Below are 26,531 nucleotides of genomic sequence, written 5' to 3'. Positions count from 1 at the left end.
GCAAGGAATAGAGTGAATTGGAGCGATGTGGTATACCGGGGTTGACGTGCTGTCAGTGGATTGAATCAAGGCATGTGAAGCGTCTGGGGTAAACCATGGAAAGCTGTGTAGGTATGTATATTTGCGTGTGTGGACGTATGTATATACATGTGTATGGGGGGGGGGGTTGGGCCATTTCTTTCGTCTGTTTCCTTGCGCTACCTCGCAAACGCGGGAGACAGCGACAAAGTATAAAAAAATATATATATATATATATATATATATATATATATATATATATATATATATATATATATATTCCATTAGAAATACCATGGAAAGTACAGTAGATGAGTTTAAGAGTGCCCTTGTCAATTACTTACAAAGTGTTCCGTACCAGCCAGGCTGTGGGGTAGAAGACTGCATAAGGTATTCACCATGTTTTGCTAGGTACCCTCCATGGAAGATTTCTGAGATCAGACTGTGCTGGGAGTGTATGAATATAACCAAAAACAACATTGCTTAGTAATAACAAAAAGTAAATAACTTCATTATGGTAATATGCAGATGTATCAAAGATATTCGTGATGGCTCCAATGTGGCGAAGATATTCGTTTTGCCATAGTTATCTCATAACAAAACCACCAGGAATATCTTCCAATTTATTGCAGAACTGCATGGTATTCAGGTTGTACTTTGATTGAGGAATGAAAAAAATACAATCTGTGCTCATTCTCTTGGTGAACTGCTAGTCATATGCTATGGTCCAGTGCATGGGAGCAAGAGAATTTGTATCCTTTGGTTTTGGAAGAGTCATGCAAGATGAAATCCCTCACTGGCTGTAGGCCATCTGTATTCTAGATTGCAGCCCATCCTTTATCCATTGCAGCTGGACACACCCAGTTGGCACTCCTTCTCAAGCATCTGCCAGTCTCTAGCATTTATTTTATGATGTTTGAAAGGGTTGAATTCTCTTGGATTTACCTCATTTTATGTTTTGACCATAGTAGCTAAATCTCTCTCAGATGCTTGTAGGACTTTGCCCTAAGTAGAGAAATGGTTTTCCATTTCTCAAAACATACATTTTTAAGGTAAGACCCTTCACTTGCCCTGGCTTACCCCCCATGGAGGTTGGTACATCTTCCAGTGACCTTTAGGGTTAGAGACATCTGCATGGTTAGAAGGGGCAGGAGGATAGCCATCATGATATTATAGCTTGTAATGCAAGGTGATTACAGCTAAATCATTGATTATAAAGTTCACATTTTTCTCAGTATGCATTATTGATGTGTTTTGCATGCATCAAATGTGAATATTACCTTTTTTGTGATCAATGCCTGAGATAAACTCGGTAGCCCTTAGCATGTTTACTTTATGAGGTGAGGGTTTAAGCTTGAAAACATGCTTTTCACTGAATTAGAGCAGACTTTTGGAGAATGTAGAAAGCTTGCCATTTAAAAAAGGGATTGTCATAGAAAGACATGAGGAAAAGAGTTCCAAAATTTAGTTGTGTAGATATGGGAATAAATGTCACACTGACCCATTCTTGAATTGCCAATAGCCACAGATAGAACAGTATTATTTGAGAATCAGATAAATTGTGAAATGGAATCGCCTCTCCATGTGTCTTTATAAGCCAACATGTCATGATTGGCCCATTATTTATGTTTACTTTTTACATTTTTCAGCTGCCCATTCTTTCGGAACGAGCTTGGAGGGGAAGGCGAACGCACAGTTAGTCTTAGCAGAGACTGGGGATGTGGGGCAAGACCTGGCACCCCTGTGCATACCTCTGCTCTCCACCGACCAGTTGCAGCAACTACTATTGGCCTTCTGGAACCGCCACTCGGACAGTCCCACTGGCAGACAACGCTCTGTCCTTATGTTAGAAGTCCTTTTACTGTTGAAGCCACCGATCAAGGGGCAGCTTACTATCAGAACTACTTTTGTGGGCAGGGTTTGTACTGAGGTTTTGCTTTAGTCTTGTTGTTTGATTAGGGTTAAGTTTTCTGTTGCCCCTCTGCATCTTGCAAGGAAAAACAGAAAATTCAGATAGGATATGTTTTACACATCTCTAACATGATTGTGTCAGTCTGCCTCTCTAGTTATGTCTGTATTTTTGTGAATGGTGCATAGTATGATCCACTTTTGGAGGATCTACTTTATGTGCAGTGTTTACTCCCTTCCTTTGTAGATATTCTTCTCAAGACACTTCTCACATATATACACCTTATTTTCATTTCACTTCATCTTTTCATCGTAATCTGCTCCCAGATAAACCTCTCTCAAATATACTGTTTTTTTCCGAACAAGAGTCAGACTGTGAACAAGGGATATGAAAATGCCACTGTATCTTTGGGGATGATAGATAATATTCCAGTATTAACGTGTGTGATTCAACAAAATACCCCAAAGGATAGGGTCACTTCTCACCTCCATTGTTAGTAAGGGAGAAAGTTGATGTTTTGAGCCGAAAGCTGAATGCGCACAAACCAGCAGAATGATACATTCCCCTCCCTCTGTTTCTTGCAATACCCAGCCTCTGGTATATGATTTTGTTTGTAACTTTCTACACTAACTTTTGTTTCATCTCTTAATAAACTAAGCATTATTTTTATACATGCTTCATTTGTATGATGGAAAACAAATATGTAGATAATTTCTTTGTTTTTTCAAGTAATGTGGGTTTGATTTGCTGTACATGAGAAGTATGGATATCAAACACTCCACCGTAGAAACGAATTTGTATTGGTTAGCATATAGAATGTGAAGAAGTAAACAAGGGGCTGTTTATGATATAGTAGGGATCACTCAGAGAGGCAATGCATAATACTCAAATATTTAGAAATTTTGAGTGCAGAAGCACTTCAAACAGACAAGGTATGCATATCAGCAGGAGAGAAGTGCAAAATATTCAAACTAAAACATGAAAGAAGCTCCTTGTGTAGCAGGGAGAAACATGCTGCAAACCTTTTCAAAAAGCTACAACTTACTCATCAGAGAGAAGCATAGCCCTCAAATGAATAAGAAGACAGACCAAAAACTCAAATGAGAACAAGGAAAAGGTGTAAAAGAGCCATCAGTTTTTTCAGATGGAGATGCTCTGTGAAAGGTATTAAGAGTATATGGTGTGGGAGGTAAGTTGGTAGAAGCAGTGAAAATTTTTTACTAAGGGTATAAGGCTTGTGTACGAGTAGGAAGAGAGGAGAGTGATTGGTTCCCAATGAAGGTTTGTCTGTTGCAGGGGTGTGTGATGTCCCCATGGTTTTTTAATTTGTTTTTGGATGGGGGGATTAGAGAGGTGAAAGCAAGAGTTTTGGAGAGAAGGGTGAGTATGCATTCTGTTTGGGAGGAGAGGTCCTGGGAAGTGAGTCAGTTGTTCACCGATAATACAGCTCTGGTGGATGACTTGACAGAAACTGCACAAGTTGGTGCCTAGGTTTTGAAAAATGTGTGAAAAAAGAAAGTTAAGAGTAAATGTGAATAAGAGCAAGGTTCTTAAGTTCTGTAGGGTTGAGGGACAAGTTGATTGGGATGTAAATTTGAATGGAGAAAATTGGAGGAAGTGAAGTGTTTTAGATATCTTGCTGTGGATATAGCAGCAAATGGAACCATGTAACCACAAAGTATGATAAATGAATATCAATATTTATTATACTTAATCATTGCTTCCTGCATCAGAGAGGTAGTGCCAGGGAAAAGGTGAAGAATGGCCCATCCACTCATATATATATATATATATATATATATATATATATATATATATATATATATATATATATATATATATATATATAAGGCAGCAGGTTTGGATGGTATTGCAGTGGAATTTATTAAAAAAGGGGGTGACTGTATTATTGACTGGTTGGTAAGGTTATTTAATGTATGTATGACTCATGGTGAGGTGCCTGAGGATTGGCGGAATGCGTGCATAGTGCCATTGTACAAAGGCAAAGGGGATAAGAGTGAGTGCTCAAATTACAGAGGTATAAGTTTGTTGAGTATTCCTGGTAAATTATATGGGAGGGTATTGATTGAGAGGGTGAAGGCATGTACAGAGCATCAGATTGGGGAAGAGCAGTGTGGTTTCAGAAGTGGTAGAGGATGTGTGGATCAGGTGTTTGCTTTGAAGAATGTATGTGAGAAATACTTAGAAAAGCAAATGGATTTGTATGTAGCATTTATGGATCTGGAGAAGGCATATGATAGAGTTGATAGAGATGCTCTGTGGAAGGTATTAAGAATATATGGTGTGGGAGGAAAGTTGTTAGAAGCAGTGAAAAATTTTTATCGAGGATGTAAGGCATGTGTACGTGTAGGAAGAGAGGAAAGTGATTGGTTCTCAGTGAATGTAGGTTTGCGGCAGGGGTGTGTGATGTCTCCATGGTTGTTTAATTTGTTTATGGATGGGGTTGTTAGGGAGGTAAATGCAAGAGTTTTGGAAAGAGGGGCAAGTATGAAGTCTGTTGGGGATGAGAGAGCTTGGGAAGTGAGTCAGTTGTTGTTCGCTGATGATACAGCGCTGGTGGCTGATTCATGTGAGAAACTGCAGAAGCTGGTGACTGAGTTTGGTAAAGTGTGTGAAAGAAGAAAGTTAAGAGTAAATGTGAATAAGAGCAAGGTTATTAGGTACAGTAGGGTTGAGAGTCAATTCAATTGGGAGGTGAGTTTGAATGGAGAAAAACTGGAGGAAGTGAAGTGTTTTAGATATCTGGGAGTGGATCTGGCAGCGGATGGAACCATGGAAGCGGAAGTGGATCATAGGGTGGGGGAGGGGGCGAAAATTCTGGGAACCTTGAAGAATGTGTGGAAGTCGAGAACATTATCTCGGAAAGCAAAAATGGGTATGTTTGAAGGAATAGTGGTTCCAACAATGTTGTATGGTTGCGAGGCGTGGACTATGGATAGAGTTGTGCGCAGGAGGATGGATGTGCTGGAAATGAGATGTTTGAGGACAATGTGTGGTGTGAGGTGGTTTGATCGAGTAAGTAACGTAAGGGTAAGAGAGATGTGTGGAAATAAAAAGAGCGTGGTTGAGAGAGCAGAAGAGGGTGTTTTGAAATGGTTTGGTCACATGGAGAGAATGAGTGAGGAAAGATTGACCAAGAGGATATATGTGTCGGAGGTGGAGGGAACGAGGAGAAGAGGGAGACCAAATTGGAGGTGGAAAGATGGAGTGAAAAAGATTTTGTGTGATCAGGGCCTGAACATGCAGGAGGGTGAAAGGAGGGCAAAGAATAGAGTGAATTGGAGCGATGTGGTATACCGGGGTTGACGTGCTGTCAGTGGATTGAATCAAGGCATGTGTATGGGGGTGGGTTGGGCCATTTCTTTCGTCTGTTTCCTTGCGCTACCTCGCAAACGCGGGAGACAGCGACAAAGCAAAGAAAAAAAAAAAATATATATATATATATATATATATATATATATATATATATATATATATATATATGTGTGTGTGTGTGTGTGGATGTAACCAAGATGTGAAGACCCTGACTGGAAAAACAATCACTCTTGAAGTAGAACCTTCAGACACAATTGAAAATGTGAAGGAAAATAGTGAAATTGGAGAAAAATGTAGCTTAGACATTGAAGCTTATTGATACAGTGGTTAAATTGATGAGAACTGCCATTGACGTTTGTGTAAATAAATTATACATTTCCTTTTTTCCATAGCCAGAGGTTGAACCATTATGTGACATTCTTTTTTTCATTCATTTCAAGCTAGAAGTTTCAGTTTTCTAAATTGTTTCTTACATTTCTCATATGTATATATATGTATGTGTGTGTGTGTGTATATGTGCGTATGTATGTGTATGTGTGTGTATGTGTATATGTATATATATATGTATATTATCCCTGGGGATAGGGGTGAAAGAATACTTCCCACGTATTCCTCGCGTGTCGTAGAAAGCGACTAGAGGGGACGGGAGCGGGGGGCCAGAAATCCTCCCCTCCTTGTATTAACTTTCTAAAATGGGAAACAGAAGAAGGAGTCACGCGGGGAGTGCTCATCCTCCTCGAAGGCTCAGAGTGGGGTGCCTAAATGTGTGTGGATGTAACCAAGATGTGAAAAAAGGAGAGATAGGTAGTATGTTTGAGGAAAGGAACCTGGATGTTTTGGCTCTGAGTGAAACGAAGCTCAAGGGCAAAGGGGAAGAGTGGTTTGGGAATGTCTGGGGAGTAAAGTATATATATATATATATATATATATATAATCATTAAGGAATTATTGGATTCCACTTGCCAGTGCTTACACCACATGCAAGGAGACACCTTTGGTGGGCCTGCATCATTGCCAAAGGAGGGAAAGGAATAATCTTGTTTAGCACCTTTTTGCTCCAAAAGAATAAATAATTTTCCTGCTGTAGCATAAACCTTCTGGAGCCTAATAATAATAATAATAATAATAATAATGATAAATGATAATAATAATAATAGCAATAAAAATAATAGTAGTCATTATTACTCTTACATCATTATCATAATTATTATTATCAATTATCACAACCTCGGGACCCCTTTCATGGTGCTACTTCTGTATAAAGGCTGCAATCAATACTATACAAGATGGTCTCATTAAAAGTGATACGGTCCTTTAGGAGAATGTACTTTTTTCTTCTGCTGACAATGATGCAGCCTTATCAAAGATGACTTCCTGCTTGAACTGTAAACACATACAAGCAGAATTCAGTAACAATGTGTGTATGTGTGGTATATAAATATATTCTCATATATCATCATATAACCTCATGACTCCCTATCAAGGAGCTTCTGCAGCACTAGAGCTGCGAAAAGATGGATTCATTTGAAGTTCTTTACTAGGACTGCATTCTCTTCCAACTGATGATAATATATATATATATATATATATATATATATATATATATATATATATATATATTTTTCTTTCTTTTTTTTGCTTTGTTGCTGTCTCCCGCATTTGCGAGGTAGCGCAAGGAAACAGACGAAAGAAATGGCCCAACCCACCCCCATACACATGTATATACATACGTCCACACACACAAATATACATACCTACACAGCTTTCCATGGTTTACCCCAGACGCTTCACATGCCCTGATTCAATCCACTGACAGCACGTCAACCCCGGTATACCACATCGATCCAATTCACTCTATTCCTTGCCCTCCTTTCACCCTCCTGCATGTTCAGGCCCCGATCACACAAAATCTTTTTCACTCCATCTTTCCACCTCCAATTTGGTCTCCCACTTCTCCTCGTTCCCTCCACCTCCGACACATATATCCTCTTGGTCAATCTTTCCTCACTCATTCTCTCCATGTGCCCAAACCATTTCAAAACACCCTCTTCTGCTCTCTCAACCATGCTCTTTTTATTTCCACACATCTCTCTTACCCTTACGTTGCTTACTCGATCAAACCACCTCACACCAAACATTGTCCTCAAACGTCTCATTTCCAGCACATCCATCCTCCTGCGCACAACTCTATCCATAGCCCACCCTTCGCAACCATACAACATTGTTGGAACCACTATTCCTTCAAACATACCCATTTTTGCTTTCCAAGATAATGTTCTCGACTTCCACACATTCTTCAAGGCTCCCAGAATTTTCGCCCCCTCCTCCACCCTATGATCCACTTCCGCTTCCATGGTTCCATCCGCTGCCAGATCCACTCCCAGTTATCTAAAACACTTTACTTCCTCCAGTTTTTCTCCATTCAAACTTACCTCCCAATTGACTTGACCCTCAACCCTACTGTACCTAATAACCTTGCTCTTATTCACATTTACTTTTAACTTTCTTCTTTCACACACTTTACCAAACTCAGTCACCAGCTTCTGCAGTATATGGAATGAATAAAGGCTGTGTGAATTGTATGCATGTGTATATATGTATGTGTCTGTGTGTGTATATATATGTGTACATTGAGATGTATGGGTACTTATATTTGCATGTGTGGACGTGTATGCATATACATGTGTATGGGGGTGGGTTGGGCCATTTCTTTCGTCTGTTTCCTTGTGCTACCTCACAAATGCGGGAGACAGCGACAAAGCAAAATAATAAAAACAAATATATATATATATATTCTTTCAAACTATTCGCCAATTCCCGCATTAGCGAGGTAGCGTTAAGAACAGAGAACTGGGCCTTTGATGGAATATCCTCACCTGGCCCCCTTCTCTGTTCCTTCTTTTGGAAAATTAAAAAAAAATAATGAGAGGGGAGGATTTCCAGCCCTCCCGCTCCCTCCCCTTTTAGTCGCCTTCTTCGACATGCAGGGAATACGTGGGAAGTATTCTTTCTCCCCTATCCCCAGGGATAGGGGAGGTTAGGTTAGGTTATATATAGTGAGTCAGTTGTTGTTCGCTGATGATACAGCGCTGGTGGCTGATTCATGTGAGAAACTGCAGAAGCTGGTGACTGAGTTTGGTAAAGTGTGTGAAAGAAGAAAGTTAAGAGTAAATGTGAAAAAGAGCAAGGTTATTAGGTACAGTAGGGTTGAGGGTCAAGTCAATTAGGAGGTAAGTTTGAATGGAGAAAAACTGGAGGAAGTAAAGTGTTTTAGATATCTGGGAGTGGATCTGGCAGCGGATGGAACCATGGAAGCAGAAGTGGATCATAGGGTGGGGGAGGGGGCGAAAATTCTGGGAGCCTTGAAGAATGTGTGGAAGTCGAGAACATTATCTCGGAAAGCAAAAATGGGTTTGAAGGAATAGTGGTTCCAACAATGTTGTTTGGTTGCGAGGCGTGGGCTATGGATAGAGTTGTGCGCAGGAGGATGGATGTGCCGGAAATGAGATGTTTGAGGACAGTGTGTGGTGTGAGGTGGTTTGATCGAGTAAGTAACGTAAGGGTAAGAGAGATGTGTGGAAATAAAAAGAGCGTGGTTGAGAGAGCAGAAGAGGGTGTTTTGAAATGGTTTGGGCACATGGAGAAAATGAGTGAGGAAAGATTGACCAAGAGGATATATGTGTCGGAGGTGGAGGGAACGAGGAGAAGTGGGAGACCAAATTGGAGGTGGAAAGATGGAGTGAAAAAGATTTTGTGTGATCGGGGCCTGAACATGCAGGAGGATGAAAGGAGGGCAAGGAATAGAGTGAATTGGATCGATGTGGTATGCCGGGGTTGACGTGCTGTCAGTGGATTGAATCAGGGCATGTGAAGCGTCTGGGGTGAACCGTGGAAAGCTGTGTAGGTATGTATATTTGCGTGTGTGGACGTATGTATATACATGTGTATGGGGGTGGGTTGGGCCATTTCTTTCGTCTGTTTCCTTGCGCTACCTCGCAAATGCAGGAGACAGCGACAAAGCAAAAAACAAAAGAAAAAAAAAATATATATATATATATATATATATATATATATATATATATATATATATATGACAGCTTTGTCGCTGTCCCCCACATTAGCGACGTAGCGCAAGGAAACAGACGAAAGAATGGTCCAACCCACCCACATACACATGTATATACATACATGTCCACACACGCAAATATACATACCTATACATCTCAACGTATACATATATATATACACATTCAGACATATACATATATACACATGTACATAATTCATACTGTCTTCCTTTATTCATTCCCATCACCACCTCACCACACATGAAATAACAACCCCCTCCGCCCCCTCATGTGCGCGAGGTAGCGCTAGGAAAAGACAAGAAAGGCCCCATTCGTTAGCACTCAATCTCTATCTGTCATGTAATAATGCACCAAAACCACAGCTCCCTTTCCACATCCAGGCCCCACAGAACTTTCCGTGGTTTACCCCAGACGCTTCACATGCCCTGGTTCAATCCATTGATAGCACATTGACCCCAGTATACCACATCTTTCCAATTCACTCTATTCCTTGCACACCTTTCACCCTCCTGCATGTTCAGGCCCCAATCACTCAAAATCTTTTTCACTCCATCTTTCCGCCTCCAATTTGGCCTCCCACTTCACCTTGTTCCCTCCACCTCTGGCACATTTATCGTCTTTGTCAATCTTTCCTTACTCATTCTCTCCATGTGACCAAACCATTTCAAAATACCCTCTTGTGCTCTCTCAACCACACTCTTTTTATTTCCACACATCTCTCTTACCCTATTACTACTTACTCAATCAAACCACCTCACACCACACATTGTCATCAAACTTCTCATTTCCAGCACATCCACCCTCCTGCGCACAGCTCTATCTATAGCCCACGCCTCGCAAGCATATAACATTGTTGGAACCACTATTCCTTCAAACATACCCATTTTTGCTTTCCGAGATAATGTTCTCGACTTCCACACATTTTTCAAGGCTCCCAGAACTTTCGCCCCCTCCCCCACCCTACGACTCCCACTTCCATGGTTCCATCCGCTACCAAATCCACTCCCAGATATCGAAAACATGTTACTTCCTCCAGTTTTTCTCCATTCAAACGTACCTCCCAAATGACTTGTCCCTCAACCCTACTGTACCTAATAACCTTGCTCTTATTCACATTTACTCTCAGCTTTATTCTTTCACACACTTTACCAAACTCAGTCACCAATTTCTGCAGTTTCTCACATGAATCAGCCACCAGCGCTTGATCATCAGCGAACAACAACTGACTCACTTCCCAAGCTCTCTCATCCACAACAAACTGCATACTTGCCCCTCTCTCCAAAAGTCTTGCATTCACCTCCCTAACAACCCCATCCATAAACAAATTAAACAACCATGGATACATCACACACTCCTGCCGTGAACCGACATTCTCTGAGAACCAATCACTTTCCTCTCTTCCTACTCATCCACATGCCTTACATCCTCAAAAAACTTTTCAATGCTTCTAGCAACTTGCCTCCCACACCATATATTCTTAATACCTTCCACAGAGCATTGCTATGAACTCTGTCATATGCTTTCTCCAGATCCATAAATGCTACATACAAATCCATTTGCTTTTCTAAGTATTTCGCACATACATTCTTCAAAGCAAACACCTGATCCAAACATCCTCTACCACTTCTGAAACCACACTGCTCTTCACCAATCTGATGATCTGTACATGCCTTCACCCTCTCAATCAATACCCTCCCATATAATTTCCCAGAAATACTCAACAAACTTATACCTCTGTGATTTGAGCACTCACCTTTATCCCCTTTGCCTTTGTATAGTGGTACTATGCATGCATTCCGCCAGACCTCTGGCACCTCACCATGAGCCATACATACATTAGATATCCTTACCAACCAGTCAACAACACAGTCACCCCCTTTTTTGATAAATTCCACGGCAATACCATCCAAACCCGCCACCTTGCAGGCTTTCATCTTCCGCAAAGCTTTTACTGCCTCTTCTCTGTTTATCAAATCATTCTCCCTAACCATCTCACTTTGCATACCACCTCAACCAAAACACCCTATATCTGCCACTCTTAACACATTCAGCAAACCCTCAAAATACTCACTCCATCTCCTCACATCACCACTACTTGTTATTATCCTCCCATTAGCCCCCTTCACCGATGTTCCCATTTGTTCTCTTGTCCTACGCACTTTATTTACCTCCTTCCAAAACATCTTTTTATTCTCTCTAAAATTTAATGATACTCTTTCACCCCAACTCTCATTTGCCCTCTTTTTCACCTCTTGCACCTTTATCTTGACCTCCTGCCTCTTTCTTTTATACACCTCCCACTCATTTGCACTATTTCCCTGCAAAACTCGTCCAAACGCATCTCTCTTCTCTTTCACTAATAATCTTACTTCTTCATTCCACCACTCACTACCATTTCTAATCTGCCCACCTCCCACGCTTCTCATGCCACAAGCATCTTTCTCGCAAGCCATCACTATTTCCCTAAATACATCCCATTCCTCCCCCACTATATCTATATAAATAGATATATATATATATTGCACAAAATGGCGAATGTGTATAAATATGTAAAGAAGAGAGAATGTCAGGGAGAAGAGAGTGGTGAAAATAAGTGAGCTTGGAAAAGAGACTTGTGTGAGGAAGTACTTGGAGAGATTGAGTGAAGAATAGCAAAAGGTGAGAGCATAGGATGTGAGGGCATTGGTTGAGGAATGCATTGTATTTAGGGAAGCGGTGATGGCAAATGCAAGAGATGCATGTGGCTTTAGAAAGTTGGGGGGTGGGCAGATTAGAAAGGGTTGTGAGTGGTGGAATGAAAAAGTAAAGTTGTTTGTGAAAGAGAAAGTAGAGTCATTTGGATGATACTTGCAAGGAAGGAGTCCAAATGGCCGGGAGATGTATAAGAGAAAGTGGCAGGAGGTCAACAGGAAGGTGCAAGAGTTAAAAAAGAGGGCAAATGAGAGTTGGGGTGAGAGAGTATCATTAAACTTTAGGGGCAATGAGAAATGTTTCTCACTCTAATCAGCCACCAGTGCTGTATCATTGGCAAACAACAATTGACTCACTTCCCAGGCCCTCTCATCCCTAACAGACTGGATACTCACCCTTCTCTCCAAAACTCTTGCATTTACCTCTCTAACTACCCCATCCATAAACAAATCAAACAACCATGTGAACATCACACACCCCTGCCGCAACTGACCTTCACTGGGAACCAGTCACTTTCCTCTCTTCCTACTGGTACACATGCCTTACATCCTTGATAAAAACTTGTCTCTGCTTCTAGCAGCTCATCTCCCACACCATATACTTTTAAGACCTTCTACAAAGCATCTCTATCAAGCCTATCATATGCCTTCTCCAGATCCATAAAGCTACATACAAATCCATTTGTTTTTCTAAGTATTTCTCACACACATTCTTCAGAGCAAACACCTGATCCATGCATCCTCTACCACTTCTGAAACCACACTGCTCCTCCCCAATCTGATGCTCTGTACATGCCTTCACCCTCTCAATCAATATCCTCCCATATAATTTCCCAGGAGTACTCAGCAAACTTATGCCTCTGTAGTTTGAACACTCACCTTTATCCCCTTTTCCTTTGTACAGTGGCACTATGCATGCATTCCATCAATCCTCGTGCACTTCACCATGATCCATACATACATTGAATATCCTTCCTAACAAATTGACAACACAGTCACCCCCCTCTCTTAATTTATTCAACTGTAATACCATCCAAACCCGCCACCTGCCATCTTCTGCAAAGCTTTCACTACCTATTCTCTCTTAAACCAAACCATTCTCACTGATCCTCTCACTTGGCACATCACCCCAACCAAAACATCCGACATCTGTGTTAGTGAGGTAGCGATAAGAACAACAGACTGAGCCTCAGAGGGAGTACCTTCTCTTGGCCTCCTTCTCTGTTCCTTTATTATACTTGATCACTGTTTCCCACATCAGCAATGTAGCGCCAGGAAGGAGACGAAGAATGTCCATCTGCTTGTATACGCACATATATACATAAATGCCCGTACACACACATATACATACATATACTTATCAACATCTTTTTATTATTATTATTATTATTATTATTATTATTATTATTATTATTATTATACTCCCCCGCATGCACGCGAGGTAACGCTGGGAAAAGACAACAAAGGCCACATTCGTTCACACTCAGTCTCTAGGTGTCATGTATAAAGCACCGAAACCACATCCAGGCCCCACAAAACTTATCAACATGTATACATATATATACATACATATACACAGACATATACATATATACACATGTACATATTCATAATTGCTTGTCTTCATCCATTCCTGGCACTACCCCGCCCCACAGGAAGCAGCATCACTACCCCTGCTTCAGCGAGGTAGTGCCAGAAAAACAGACAAAAAAGGCCACATTCGTTCGCGCTCAGTCTCTTGCTGTCATGTGTAATGTGTCTGTGTCTCTGTATATACATGTATATTCATTCCTTTTTTTTTTTTCTTTCTTTCATACCTGCTTATTTTTTTATGTGCTCTTTCCCTTGTTAGCTATTGACAGGAACAACAGAAATGGCTACCTTTGCTTACGTCCACTCCCAAGATGTTATGTATAATGCACTAACTCTGCAGCTCTGTATCCACAACCAGGTTCCACAAACCTTTCCATGATTTCCTTGACTGCTTCACATCCTGGTTCAGTGCATTGACAGCATGTCATTCCCTATATACCACATCAGTACAGTTCATTCTGTCCCATGTACACCATACAGCCCCATGCATGATCAGCCCCTGAGAACTCAAAACTTTTCCACTCCATCCTTCCACTTTCCTATTCAGTCTGCCCTTCTCCTTTCCCCTCCACTTCTGACGCATATATCTTCTTAGTCTACCTTTCCTCCCTCATCCTCTGCTTATATCCAGACCATTTCATTTCTCCCTCTTAAGCTATCCCAACTTTAATCCTCTTAATACTACACCTCTCTTAAATCATTTCTTAATTAACCCTCCTCAAACCACATACTGTCCTCAAACATTTCATTTCCAACATTCATCTTACTTGTCTAAAGGTCTTGCCCCACATCCATACAATAGTCAGGAATACTATGCCATTAAGTGTTCCCATCTTTGCTATCACCAGCAGTGACCTCTCTTTCCACACACTCCTTAATGCACCCCTTCAACCCTATGGCTCACTGCAGCTTTTATGTTTCCATTTTCTACAATGTCCACTCCTGTGTACCTAAAACATGGATCAGCTTTTTGCTTTGTTTAGTTTTAGGAGGGATGTTGGACTGTAGGTATCCAGTGCCGTGAGAAATCAGTAAGGTATCATGTTGGAGTATTACTGTGAGAGAGAAGGCATGATGGAAGCGAATGGGATTTGCTCTGACATAGTTATTTAGAATCTGTTTTATTACTTGTGAACAGCAAATGTGAAAAGCAATTTTAGTGGATCATCCATTTATTGATTACATATATTCACAGAACATCAAAACTGGCTTGGCATGGATGATTCATTAGGTCCTGTGGCTATTAGTATACGAAGAGAAAAAGTTGAGGATGCTTCAGATAGTGCCCACAGTTTGCCAGCATATCAGTATCGTGTTATTGTCAGAACTTCAGAGGTAAGTTCTCTTATTGCTTCATATTCAGAATTTTTTAGCTGCCATAAATAGTACTGGTTTGTGACTGTTCAGTTGTGTATCATTTATTCTGCTTTAAAATTTGTATTTGTTCTCTTATTATAAATGTAGATTAAGTAAATCATTGAAGAGATGGACTGATGTATTAAAAAATGTGTTCTGGTTTGGGATATCTCAGATGATTAAGAAATGACAAGGAATTGAATTCGATGGAAGCATCTTTTCTTTCATGAAAGTGGTATGAAAGGATATCTTGGTCTCAGTTGACAAATCAAGTTATTGTGTAAAGTGCAAAAGTAAGAAGTGCTTTTATAAGTGTGGAGGTTCATGTTTCTCTTTAACACACTAAACTTGGGTTGATGTAAAAAAAAAATCTAGGAGGGATCAGTGATGTTGCAAAGGCTGTGTGCTAAGAATCCACCCCATTGCATTGGTAATGGGAAATATGGAGAGAATGAATGAGGAGAGGTTGACAGAGGGGATATATATCACAAGTGGAGGGGACCAGATTGGATATGGAAGGATAAATTGAAAAAGATTATGAGTGCCTGAGATCTGAACATACAAAATGGTGAAAGTATGCCTTGAATAGAGTGAATTAGAGCAATTGGGTTACAGGAGGTATGTGCTGTCAGTTGCCTGAAGTAGGACATATGGAGCATCTGGGGCTAATCATGGAAAGGTTTGTGGGCCTTGGTTGTGGAAAGGGTGCTGTTCCTGGCTCTTCTTCACTAACATCAGGAAACAGGGAACAATTGTGAAAGAAATAAGAGAGACTGTAATATATCAGAAAGGATGAAGAATTAATCTTTGATGAATTAAGGTATTTAGGAGTGAATTTCAGTAAGGACAGTAGTAGGAGAGATAAAGCAAAAAATAGTCATGTAAATGAGAGCAATCAAAGGTGCACTGGAAGCTCTGGTAAATGGGAAGAAATTATATGTAGTGTGTACAAGAAACTTTGATAGTCTTTTTGCTTACTCCATTTCCAGTGCATGAACATGAAACTGGTTAAGTTGATGGAGAGAGATGGGTGATTATTGGTGCATATGCACCTGGGCATGAGAAGAAAGATCATGAGAGGCAAGTGTTTTGGGAGCAGCTGAATGAGTGTGTTAGTGGTTTTGATGCACGAGACCGGGTTATAGTGTTGGGTGATTTGAATGCAAAGGTGAGTAATGTGGCAGTTGAGGGAATAATTGGTATACATGGGGTGTTCAGTGTTGTAAATGGAAATGGTGAAGAGCTTGTAGATTTATGTGCTGAAAAAGGACTGATGATTGGGAATACCTGGTTTAAAAAGCGAGATATACATAAGTATACTTATGTAAGTAGGAGAGATGGCCAGAGAGCGTTATTGGATTACGTGTTAATTGACAGGCGTGCGAAAGAGAGACTTTTGGATGTTAATGTGCTGAGAGGTGCAACTGGAGGGATGTCTGATCATTATCTTGTGGAGGCTAAGGTGAAGATTTGTATGGGTTTCCAGAAAAGAAGAGTGAATGTTGGGGTGAAGAGGGTGGTGAGAGTAAGTGAGCTTGGGAAGGAGACTTGTGTGAGGAAGTACCAGGAGAGACTGAGTACAGAATGGAAAAAGGTGAGAACAATGGAAGTAAGGGGAGTGGGGGAGGAATGGGATGTATTTAGGGAATCAGTGATGGATTGCGCAAAAGATGCTTGTGGCATGAGAAGAGTGGGAGGTGGGTTGATTAGAAAGGGTAGTGAGTGGTGGGATGAAGAAGTAAGAGTATTAGTGAAAGAGAAGAGAGAGGCATTTGGACGATTTTTGCAGGGAAAAAATGAAATTGAGTGGGAGACGTATAAAAGAAAGAGACAGGAGGTCAAGAGAAAGGTGCAAGAGGTGAAAAAAAGGGCAAATGAGAGTTGGGGTGAGAGAGCATCATTAAATTTTAGAGAGAATAAAAAGATGTTCTGGAAGGAGGTAAATAAAGTGCGTAAGACAAGGGAGCAAATGGGAACTTCAGTGAAGGGCGCAAATGGGGAGGTGATAACAAGTAGTGGTGATGTGAGAAGGAGATGGAGTGAGTATTTTGAAGGTTTGTTGAATGTGTTTGATGATAGAGTGGCAGATATAGGGTGTTTTGGTCGAGGTGGTGTGCAAAGTGCGAGGGTTAGGGAAAATGATTTGGTAAACAGAGAAGAGGTAGTAAAAGCTTTGCGGAAGATGAAAGCCGGCAAGGCAGCAGGTTTGGATGGTATTGCAGTGGAATTTATTAAAAAAGGGGGTGACTGTATTGTTGACTGGTTGGTAAGGTTATTTAATGTATGTATGACTCATGGTGAGGTGCCTGAGGATTGGCGGAATGCGTGCATAGTGCCATTGTACAAAGGCAAAGGGGATAAGAGTGAGTGCTCAAATTACAGAGGTATAAGTTTGTTGAGTATTCCTGGCAAATTGTATGGGAGGGTATTGATTGAGAGGGTGAAGGTATGTACAGAGCATCAGATTGGGGAAGAGCAGTGTGGTTTCAGAAGTGGTAGAGGATGTGTGGATCAGGTGTTTGCTTTGAAGAATGTATGTGAGAAATACTTAGAAAAGCAAATGGATTTGTATGTAGCATTTATGGATCTGGAAAAGGCATATGATAGAGTTGATAGAGATGCTCTGTGGAAGGTATTAAGAATATATGGTGTGGGAGGAAAGTTGTTAGAAGCAGTGAAAAGTTTTTATCGAGGATGTAAGGCATGTGTACGTGTAGGAAGAGAGGAAAGTGGTTCTCAGTGAATGTAGGTTTGCGGCAGGGATGTGTGATGTCTCCATGGTTGTTTAATTTGTTTATGGATGGGGTTGTTAGGGAGGTGAATGCAAGAGTTTTGGAAAGAGGGGCAACGATGAAGTCTGTTGGGGATGAGAGAGCTTGGGAAGTGAGTCAGTTGTTGCTCGCTGATGATACAGCGCTGGTGGCTGATTCATGTGAGAAACTGCAGAAGCTGGTGACTGAGTTTGGTAAAGTGTGTGAAAGAAGAAAGTTAAGTGTAAATGTGAATAAGAGCAAGGTTATTAGGTACAGTAGGGTTGAGGGTCAAGTCAATTGGGAGGTGAGTTTGAATGGAGAAAAACTGGAGGAAGTGAAGTGTTTTAGATATCTGGGAGTGGATCTGGCAGCGGATGGAACCATGGAAGCGGAAGTGGATCATAGGGTGGGGGAGGGGGCGAAAATTCTGGGAGCCTTGAAGAATGTGTGGAAGTCGAGAACATTATCTCGGAAAGCAAAAATGGGTATGTTTGAAGGAATAGTGGTTCCAACAATGTTGTATGGTTGCGAGGCGTGGACTATGGATAGAGTTGTGCGCAGGAGGATGGATGTGCTGGAAATGAGATGTTTGAGGACAATGTGTGGTGTGAGGTGGTTTGATCGAGTAAGTAACGTAAGGGTAAGAGAGATGTGTGGAAATAAAAAGAGCGTGGTTGAGAGAGCAGAAGAGGGTGTTTTGAAATGGTTTGGTCACATGGAGAGAATGAGTGAGGAAAGATTGACCAAAAGGATATATGTGTCGGAGGTGGAGGGAACGAGGAGAAGAGGGAGACCAAATTGGAGGTGGAAAGATGGAGTGAAAAAGATTTTGTGTGATTGGGGCCTGAACATGCAGGAGGGTGAAAGGAGGGCAAGGATTAGAGTGAATTGGAGCGATGTGGTATACCGGGGTTGACGTGCTGTCAGTGGATTGAATCAAGGCATGTGAAGCGTCTGGGGTAAACCATGGAAAGCTGTGTAGGTATGTATATTTGCGTGTGTGGACGTATGTATATACAGTTGTATGGGGGTGGGTTGGGCCATTTCTTTCGTCTGTTTCCTTGCGCTACATCGCAAACACGGGAGACAGCGACAAAGCAAAAAAAAAAAAAAAAAAAAAAATAGGTAAGATGCAAGAAAAGTAAAAAGTGGATAACTTTTCTCATGTTTTTGAATTAGAAGCAAAGGTTGAGTAATGTAAGATAGATATGTAATGTGAAGAAATCGTTAGAAAAAATTCCTTTTAAGATCCTCTTGTAAAGGACACTTTTCAGATAATTAGTAAAGAAAACTCATGTTTCAGTTTACAAAAGTAAGTGATAGACCGTAAAAAGGGCAAATGGGGTGAATTTTTAAAGGCAGAGTTGGTAGTAGTTAGCCACCGAGCAGGGTGTTATATTACCAGTAATACCCGCCTGGGTGTCAAGAGGGTTAGGGACAGCTGCATAGTGATTGAACAATTAAGTGGTTTTCATGTTGCACTCTTCTGACCTAGGTAGCTGTCTATTCTTTCTGACTCACCAACACGTGAATTGATAGAATTCTGTCCAAAAACATATATTCTCTCCTTGTCACACATAACACTCGCCATCACTTAACTCATACAACTCATTCTTCATAACTAGACTTTTCTTTGGTGGGTGCAGGGTGTTAGCCCTGCCTTTTGGCATATTGATAGGAGCAATAGATAGAAGTAGTAGGTAGAAACATTAGACAGGAGTGTTAAGTAGAAGTAGTAGGGAGGAACATTTAGTTGTGAATATGAGGTAGAAGCATGAAACATTTGGGAGAAGTAGTCAGTTGAAACAATAGCTAGAAGCCTTTGGAAACACTGTGCCAGAGTGGCCCTCTGCCAATGGCCTGTTGATGTTAATGTTAAAGGCTAACAAGTGGCACTGGAGTTCACCAGTCATGGAGACCCTTTTGATGCTGCCACCCCCTTGAGGGAGTTCCCAAAAGGAATGAACATCAGAGATATAGATGGATGTGGATAGATTTTAAAAGCAAGAGGTATTTCAAATGATACAAGAGGAATTATTTTTGATAGTGTGCAAAGGAGGTGTTTTGTGTGTTAAGAAAGAGGTGTTAATGGAGACATTGATTTTACCAGAATCAACTTGATGTGCATGCTGAAGGATTAACTACTCTTACTATTGTGGATTTTTTTTCTATGCTGGACATCATGGTATGTGTTCTTGAGATGAGAAGTTGTATGCCCTTGATCCATCTATGTAAAATGAATTAGAGGTATTTTTTATTTATTTATTTATTTTGCTTTGTCGCTGTCTCCCGCGTTTGCGAGGTAGCGCAAGGAAACAGACGAAAGAAATGGCCCAACCCACCCCCATACACATGCATATACATACATGTCCACACACGCAAATATACATACCTACACATCTCAATGTACACATATATATATACACACACAGACATATACATATATACACATGTACATAATTCATACTATCTGCCTTTATTTATTCCCATCGCCACCTCGCTACACATGGAATAACATCCACCCCCCCCCCCCTCATGTGTGCGAGGTAGCGCTAGGAAAAGACAACAAAGGCCCCATTCATTCATACTCAGTCTCTAGCTGTCATGTAATAATACCTGAAACCACAGCTCCCTTTCCACATCCAGGCCCCACAGAACTTTCCATGGTTTACCCCAGACGCTTCACATGCCCTGATTCAATCCATTGACAGCACGTCGACCCTGGTATACCACATCGATCCAATTCACTTTATTCCTTGCCCACCTTTCACCCTCCTGCATGTTCAGGCCCCAATCACTCAAAATCTTTTTCACTCCATCTTTCCACCTCCAATTTGGTCCCCCACTTCTCCTCGTTCCCTCCACCTCTGACACATATATCCTCTTGGTCAATCTTTCCTCACTCATTCTCTCCATGTGCCCAAACCATTTCAAAACATCCTCTTCTGCTCTCTCAACCACGCTCTTTTTATTACAACACATCTCTCTTACCCTTACATTACTTACTTGATCAAACCACCTCACACCACATATTGTCCTCAAACATCTCATTTCCAGCACATTCACCCTCCTGCGCACAACTCTATCCATAGCCCACACCTCGCAACCATACAACATTGTTGGAACCACTATTCCTTCAAACATACCCATTTTTGCTTTCCGAGATAATGTTCTCGACTTCCAAACATTCTTCAAGGCTCCAAGGATTTTCGCCCCCTCCCCCACCCTATGATTCATTTCCGCTTCCATGGTTCCATCCGCTGCCAGATCCACTCCCAGATATCTAAAACACTTTGCTTCCTCCAGTTTTTCTCCATTCAAACTTACCTCCCTATTGACTTGTCCCTCAACCCTACTGTACCTAATAACCTTGCTCTTATTCACATTTACTCTTAACTTTCTTCTTTCACACACTTTACCAGTCACCAGCTTCTGCAGTTTCTCACATGAATCAGCCACCAGCGCTGTATCATCAGCGAACAACAACTGACTCACTTCCCAAGCTCTTTCATCCACAACAGACTGCATACTTGCCCCTCTTTCCAAAACTCTTGCATTCACCTCCCTAACAACCCCATCCATAAACAAATTAAACAACCATGGAGACATCACACACCCCTGCCACAAACCTACATTCACTGAGAACCAATCACTTTCCTCTCTTCCTACACGTACACATGCCTTACATCCTCGATGAAAACTTTTCACTGCTTCTAACAACTTGCCTCCCACACCATATATTCTTAGTACCTTCCACAGAGCATCTCTATCAACTCTATCATAATAGGGAGGGCTAATAGGGAGGTGATAACAAGTAGTGGTGATGTGAGAAGGAGATGGAGTGAGTATTTTGAAGGTTTGTTAAATGTGTATGATGATAGAGTGGCAGATATAGGGTGTTTTGGTCGAGGTGGTGTGCAAAGTGAGAGGGTTAGGGAAAATGATTTGGTAAACAGAGAAGAGGTAGTAAAAGCTTTGCGGAAGATGAAAGCCGGCAAGGCAGCAGGTTTGGATGGTATTGCAGTGGAATTTATTAAAAAAGAGGGTGACTGTATTGTTGACTGGTTGTTGAGGTTATTTAATGTATGTATGACTCATGGTGAAGTGCCTGAGGATTGGCGAAATGCTTGCATAGTGCCATTGTACAAAGGCAAAGGGGATAAAAGTGAGTGTTCAAATTACAGAGGTATAAGTTTGTTGAGTATTCCTGATAGATTATATGGGGGGGGTTATTGATTGAGAGGGTGAAGGCATGTACAGAGCATCAGATTGGGGAAGAGCAGTGTGGTTTCAGAAGTGGTAGAGGATGTGTGGATCAGGTGTTTGCTTTGAAGAATGTATGTGAGAAATACTTAGAAAAGCAAATGGATTTGTATGTAGCATTTATGGATCTGGAGAAGGCATATGATAGAGTTGATAGAGATGCTCTGTGGAAGGTATTAAGAATATATGGTGTGGGAGGCAAGTTGTTAGAAGCATTGAAAAGTTTTTATCGAGGATGTAAGGCATGTGTATGTGTAGAAAGAGAGGAAAGTGATTGGTTTTCAGTGAATGTAGGTTTGCGGCAGGGGTGTGTGATGTCTCCATGGTTGTTTGATTTGTTTATGGATGGGGTTGTTAGGGAGGTGAATGCAAGAGTTTTGGAAAGAGGGGCAAGTATGCAGTCTGTGGTGGATGAAAGAGCTTGGGAAGTGAGTCAGTTGTTGTTCGCTGATGATCAAGCGCTGGTGGCTGATTCCTGTGAGAAACTGCAGAAGCTGGTGACTGAGTTTGGTAAAGTTTGTGTAAGAAGAAAGCTGAGAGTAAATGTGAATAAGAGCAAGGTTATTAGGTACAGCAGTGTTGAGGGACAAGTCAATTGGGAGGTAAGTTTGAATGGAGAAAAACTGGAGGAAGTAAATTGTTTTAGGTATCTGGGAGTGGATTTGGCAGTGGATGGAACCATGGAAGCAGAAGTGAATCATAGGGTGTGGAAGGGGACGAAAGTTCTGGGAGCATTGAAGAATGTGTGGAAGTCGAGAACATTATCTCGGAAAGCAAAAATGGGTATGTTTGAAGGAATAGTGGTTCCAACAATGTTATATGGTTGCGAGGCATGGGCTATGGATAGAGTTGTGCGCAGGAGGGTGGATGTGCTGGAAATGAGATGTTTGATGACAATGTGTGGTGTGAGTTGGTTTGATCGAGTAAGTAATAATAGGGTAAGAGAGATGTGTTGTAATAAAAAGAGTGTGGTTGAAAGAGCAGAAGAGGGTGTTTTGAAATGGTTTGGTCACATGGAGAGAATGAGTGAGGAAAGATTGACCAAGAGGATATATGTGTCAGAGGTGGAGGGAACGAGTTGAAGTGGGAGACCAAATTGGAGGTGGAAAGATGGAGTGAAAAAGATTTTGAGTGATTGGGGCCTGAACATGCAGGAGGGTGAAAGGTGTGCAAGGAATAGAGTGAATTGGAACGATGTGGTATACTGGGGTCAATGTGCTGTCAATGGATTGAACCAGGGCATGTGAAGCGTCTGGGGTAAACCATGGAAAGTTCTGTGGGGCCTGGATGTGGAAAGGGAGCTGTGGTTTTGGTGCATTATTACATGACAGCTAGAGACTGAATGTGAACGAATGTGGCCTTTGTTGTCTTTTCCTAGCGCTACCTCGTGCACATGAGGGTGGAGAGGGTTGTTATTTTAAGTGTGGCGGGGTGACGATGGGAATGAGTAAAGGCAGACAGTATGAACTATGCACACGTGTATATATGTATATGTCTCTGTGTGTATATTTATGTATACGTTGAGATGTTTAGGTATGTGTATTTGCGTGTGTGGATGTGTATGTATATACATGTGTATGTGGGTGGGTTGGGCCATTCTTTCGTCTGTGTCCTTGCGCTACCTTGCTAATGCGGGAGACAGCAACAAAGCAAAATAGATGAATAGATAGATAAAAAAAAAAAAAATTTTTCCAAAAGGAGGAACAGAGAAGGGGGCCCGGTGAGGATATTCCCTCAAGGGCCCAGTCCTCTGTTCTTGACGCTACCTCACTAACGCAGAAAATGGCGAATAGATTGAAAGAAAAGAAAGAAAGATAAAATTAAAGTAGGGTATTTGAGTGATTTGAATGGGGTGAAATATAAAGGAAGACTGAAGGTAAAATGAAGGGATTTCTTGGAAATGTGTGAACTGGTTTACTGGATAGAAGATTCTGCAAAAGTGTACCAAGATGAAGGTGTGCTGTCTTTGATGAAAAACTTTACGAATTGAGTTTCTTGAGATAAAATTTACAGTGGTGTCAGTGTAATTAATTCACAGTCTATTTACCTATATATCTGGTACCTATTCCCTTCTGGGAACTCCCATCAAGTGGCTGGCCACAGCAAAAGATTCTTTACTTATTCCAGTCCATACATGCCTCCTTCGCATACACCATTCCTCACATTCTACTTCCATTTCCCTCCTTCCAGAATTCTTCAACTCTTTTAGCCAATGTCATAGGTGGCCTTCCTCTTGCACCAACCCTTTTAATCATAGTATCATACTCTCCATGTAAACTCCCCATTTTGCATTCTTTCCACATGCCAAAACCACCACATTGTATTACATTTCACCCAGTCTACCACCCCACAATTATATCCCTTTGCATTTCCTATCATACCAAATCTCCCATACACCCCATCATTTTTTTCTTCATTCCATATAGTCATACCACATGCTCTTCTCAAATAGCTCATTTCCACAGCCTGGATTCTTGACATGTGTGACTCATTCCATGTCCATATTTTGTTTGCATTGATCAGGATTGAGAGGACTATATGAACAACCATGGTGTAGCAGTTAGTTTTCCTGACCATGATGCATTCACGGACCACCCATTTGAGTGCATAGGTTCAATTCCTGGTTGCGGCAGTTGGTAGCGCAAGGAAACAGATGAAAGAATGGCCCAACCCACCCACATACACATGTATATACATAAATGCCCACACACGCATATATACATACCTAAACATTTCACCGATACATACATATACATACACAGACATATACACATGTACATATTCATACATGCTGCCTTCATCCATTTCTGCCGTCACCCCACCACACATGAAATGGTAACCCCCCCTCCCCCGCGTGCATGCGAGGTAGCACTAGAAAAAGACAACAAAGGCCACATTCATTCACACTCAGTCTCTAGCTGTCATGTGTAATGCACCGAAACCACAGCTCCCTTTCCACATCCAGACCCCACAAAACTTTCCATGGTTTACCCCAGACACTTCACATTCCTTTTAAGCGATCTATCATATTTCTTTTTCTTCTTCACAGCATTTCTAATCTCATCCATCCACCATGAATTTCCTTTTTTTTTTTTCTTTCTCACAGCCTTGTATCCACATAATAATTCTACAAGCTTTAACAGTCCTTTAAACATTTTATACACCTCATCTAAGTTTGCTAGCAGCCTTCTTTCATACTCCTCCTTCCATTATTTTTTATTCATCTAACACTTATCTCTCCATTCTTCTTTATGCCATATCTCCACTTCTCTCTGATTGTCACCTGCACAAGAACTTTATAATGGTCAGAATCTCCAAAGCAAAGAATCTTATCATAATTCTAGTATCCATCATTTGGGGGCTTTAACCTCTTGACACTTCCAGAGGGATATTTATACGGGCTGAGTGACACCCCTAGACAGATATTTATGCATCATGTTCCATGCCTGAGTTTCAAGTCTGTGTACCCTGGATGGTGGCTGAAGTGGCAGTGCTAAACAATTTTTTCCCACAGTCAGCCATCCTTCAGCCATGCCCTTAAGAGTTCATTTGCATGATTTTTGTAGGAAGGAAATTTAGTAGCTTTTAGTTAGATGTAGAGGATGAGGTAGATGACAATTGAACATTGATTATTATGTCTTTATATTGTTTTGAGAGTCATGGTATGGACAATGACTCCTTCAGCATCAAAAGTTAACCAAGATGAGGTAGGAAAATGTTTCATACCAAAATTGGTGGTATTGTTGCCTGGGGCTAATTGACTTTGACAACTCTGTACCTGACTGGTGCAGCTGGTAATTTCAGAGACTTTTGTATTTTTGTTTTAATGAAATTTTTTTTTAGTGAATGACTGACCATAGCTTGAAATTATTTATTGTATAAGATAAACCATAACTTTATCCCTTGGGATAGGGGAGAAAGAAGACTTCCCATGTATTCCCTGCATGTCGTAAAAGGCGACTAAAAGGGGAGGGAGCAGGGGGCTGGAAATCCTTCCCTCCAGTTTTGACTTTTCCAAAAGAAGGAACAGAGAAGGGGGCCAAGTGAGGATTTTCCTTCTTAGGCTCAGTCCACTATTCGTAATGCTACCTCACTGACACAGGAAGTGGCGATTATGTTTGAAAAAAAAAAAAAAGACAATAACTTGTGTTTTTGGAGAAAGCATATGATACAGTGTGTAAAGATGCTTTGTGAAAAGTGTTATGAATATGTGGTATGAGAGGAAAGCTATTAGAAGCAATGAAGAGTTTTTATCAAGAGAATAAGGCATGTGTGCAAGTAGGCAGAGAGAAGGGTGAATAGTTCCAGGTGAAGGTGGGTCTGTGGCAGGGGTGTTTGATGTTGCTGTGGCTCTTCAGTTTGTTTATGGATAGGGTGAAGAGGAAGGTAAATGCAAGGGTCTTGAGAGGGGCGGTTATACACATTGTTAAGGGTAGGTGGAGCCTGGGAAGTGAATCAGATGTTTGTTTGCTGATGACACAGTGCTGTTATCAGATTTGAGTGAGAAACTGCAGAAATTTGTGTC

General features: G+C 41.2%; 1 protein-coding gene across 8 annotated transcripts in view; it reads left to right on the top strand.

The window, feature by feature from the left end:
• The window catches only part of LOC139752006 (uncharacterized), a 269,198-nt gene that overhangs the window by 17,963 nt on the left and 224,704 nt on the right, over positions 1 to 26,531 (top strand). For all 8 annotated transcript variants that reach the window (XM_071667778.1, XM_071667779.1, XM_071667783.1 and 5 more), the window contains exons 3-4: positions 1,668 to 1,936; positions 14,830 to 14,969. In XM_071667778.1, the coding sequence (XP_071523879.1) occupies positions 1,668 to 1,936; positions 14,830 to 14,969 (409 nt within the window). The remainder of the gene's footprint in view (positions 1 to 1,667; positions 1,937 to 14,829; positions 14,970 to 26,531) is intronic.

This window comes from Panulirus ornatus, chromosome 12, assembly GCF_036320965.1.
Source record: "Panulirus ornatus isolate Po-2019 chromosome 12, ASM3632096v1, whole genome shotgun sequence".
Taxonomy (NCBI): domain Eukaryota; kingdom Metazoa; phylum Arthropoda; class Malacostraca; order Decapoda; family Palinuridae; genus Panulirus; species Panulirus ornatus.
This window is presented reverse-complemented; position numbering and strand designations above follow the sequence as displayed.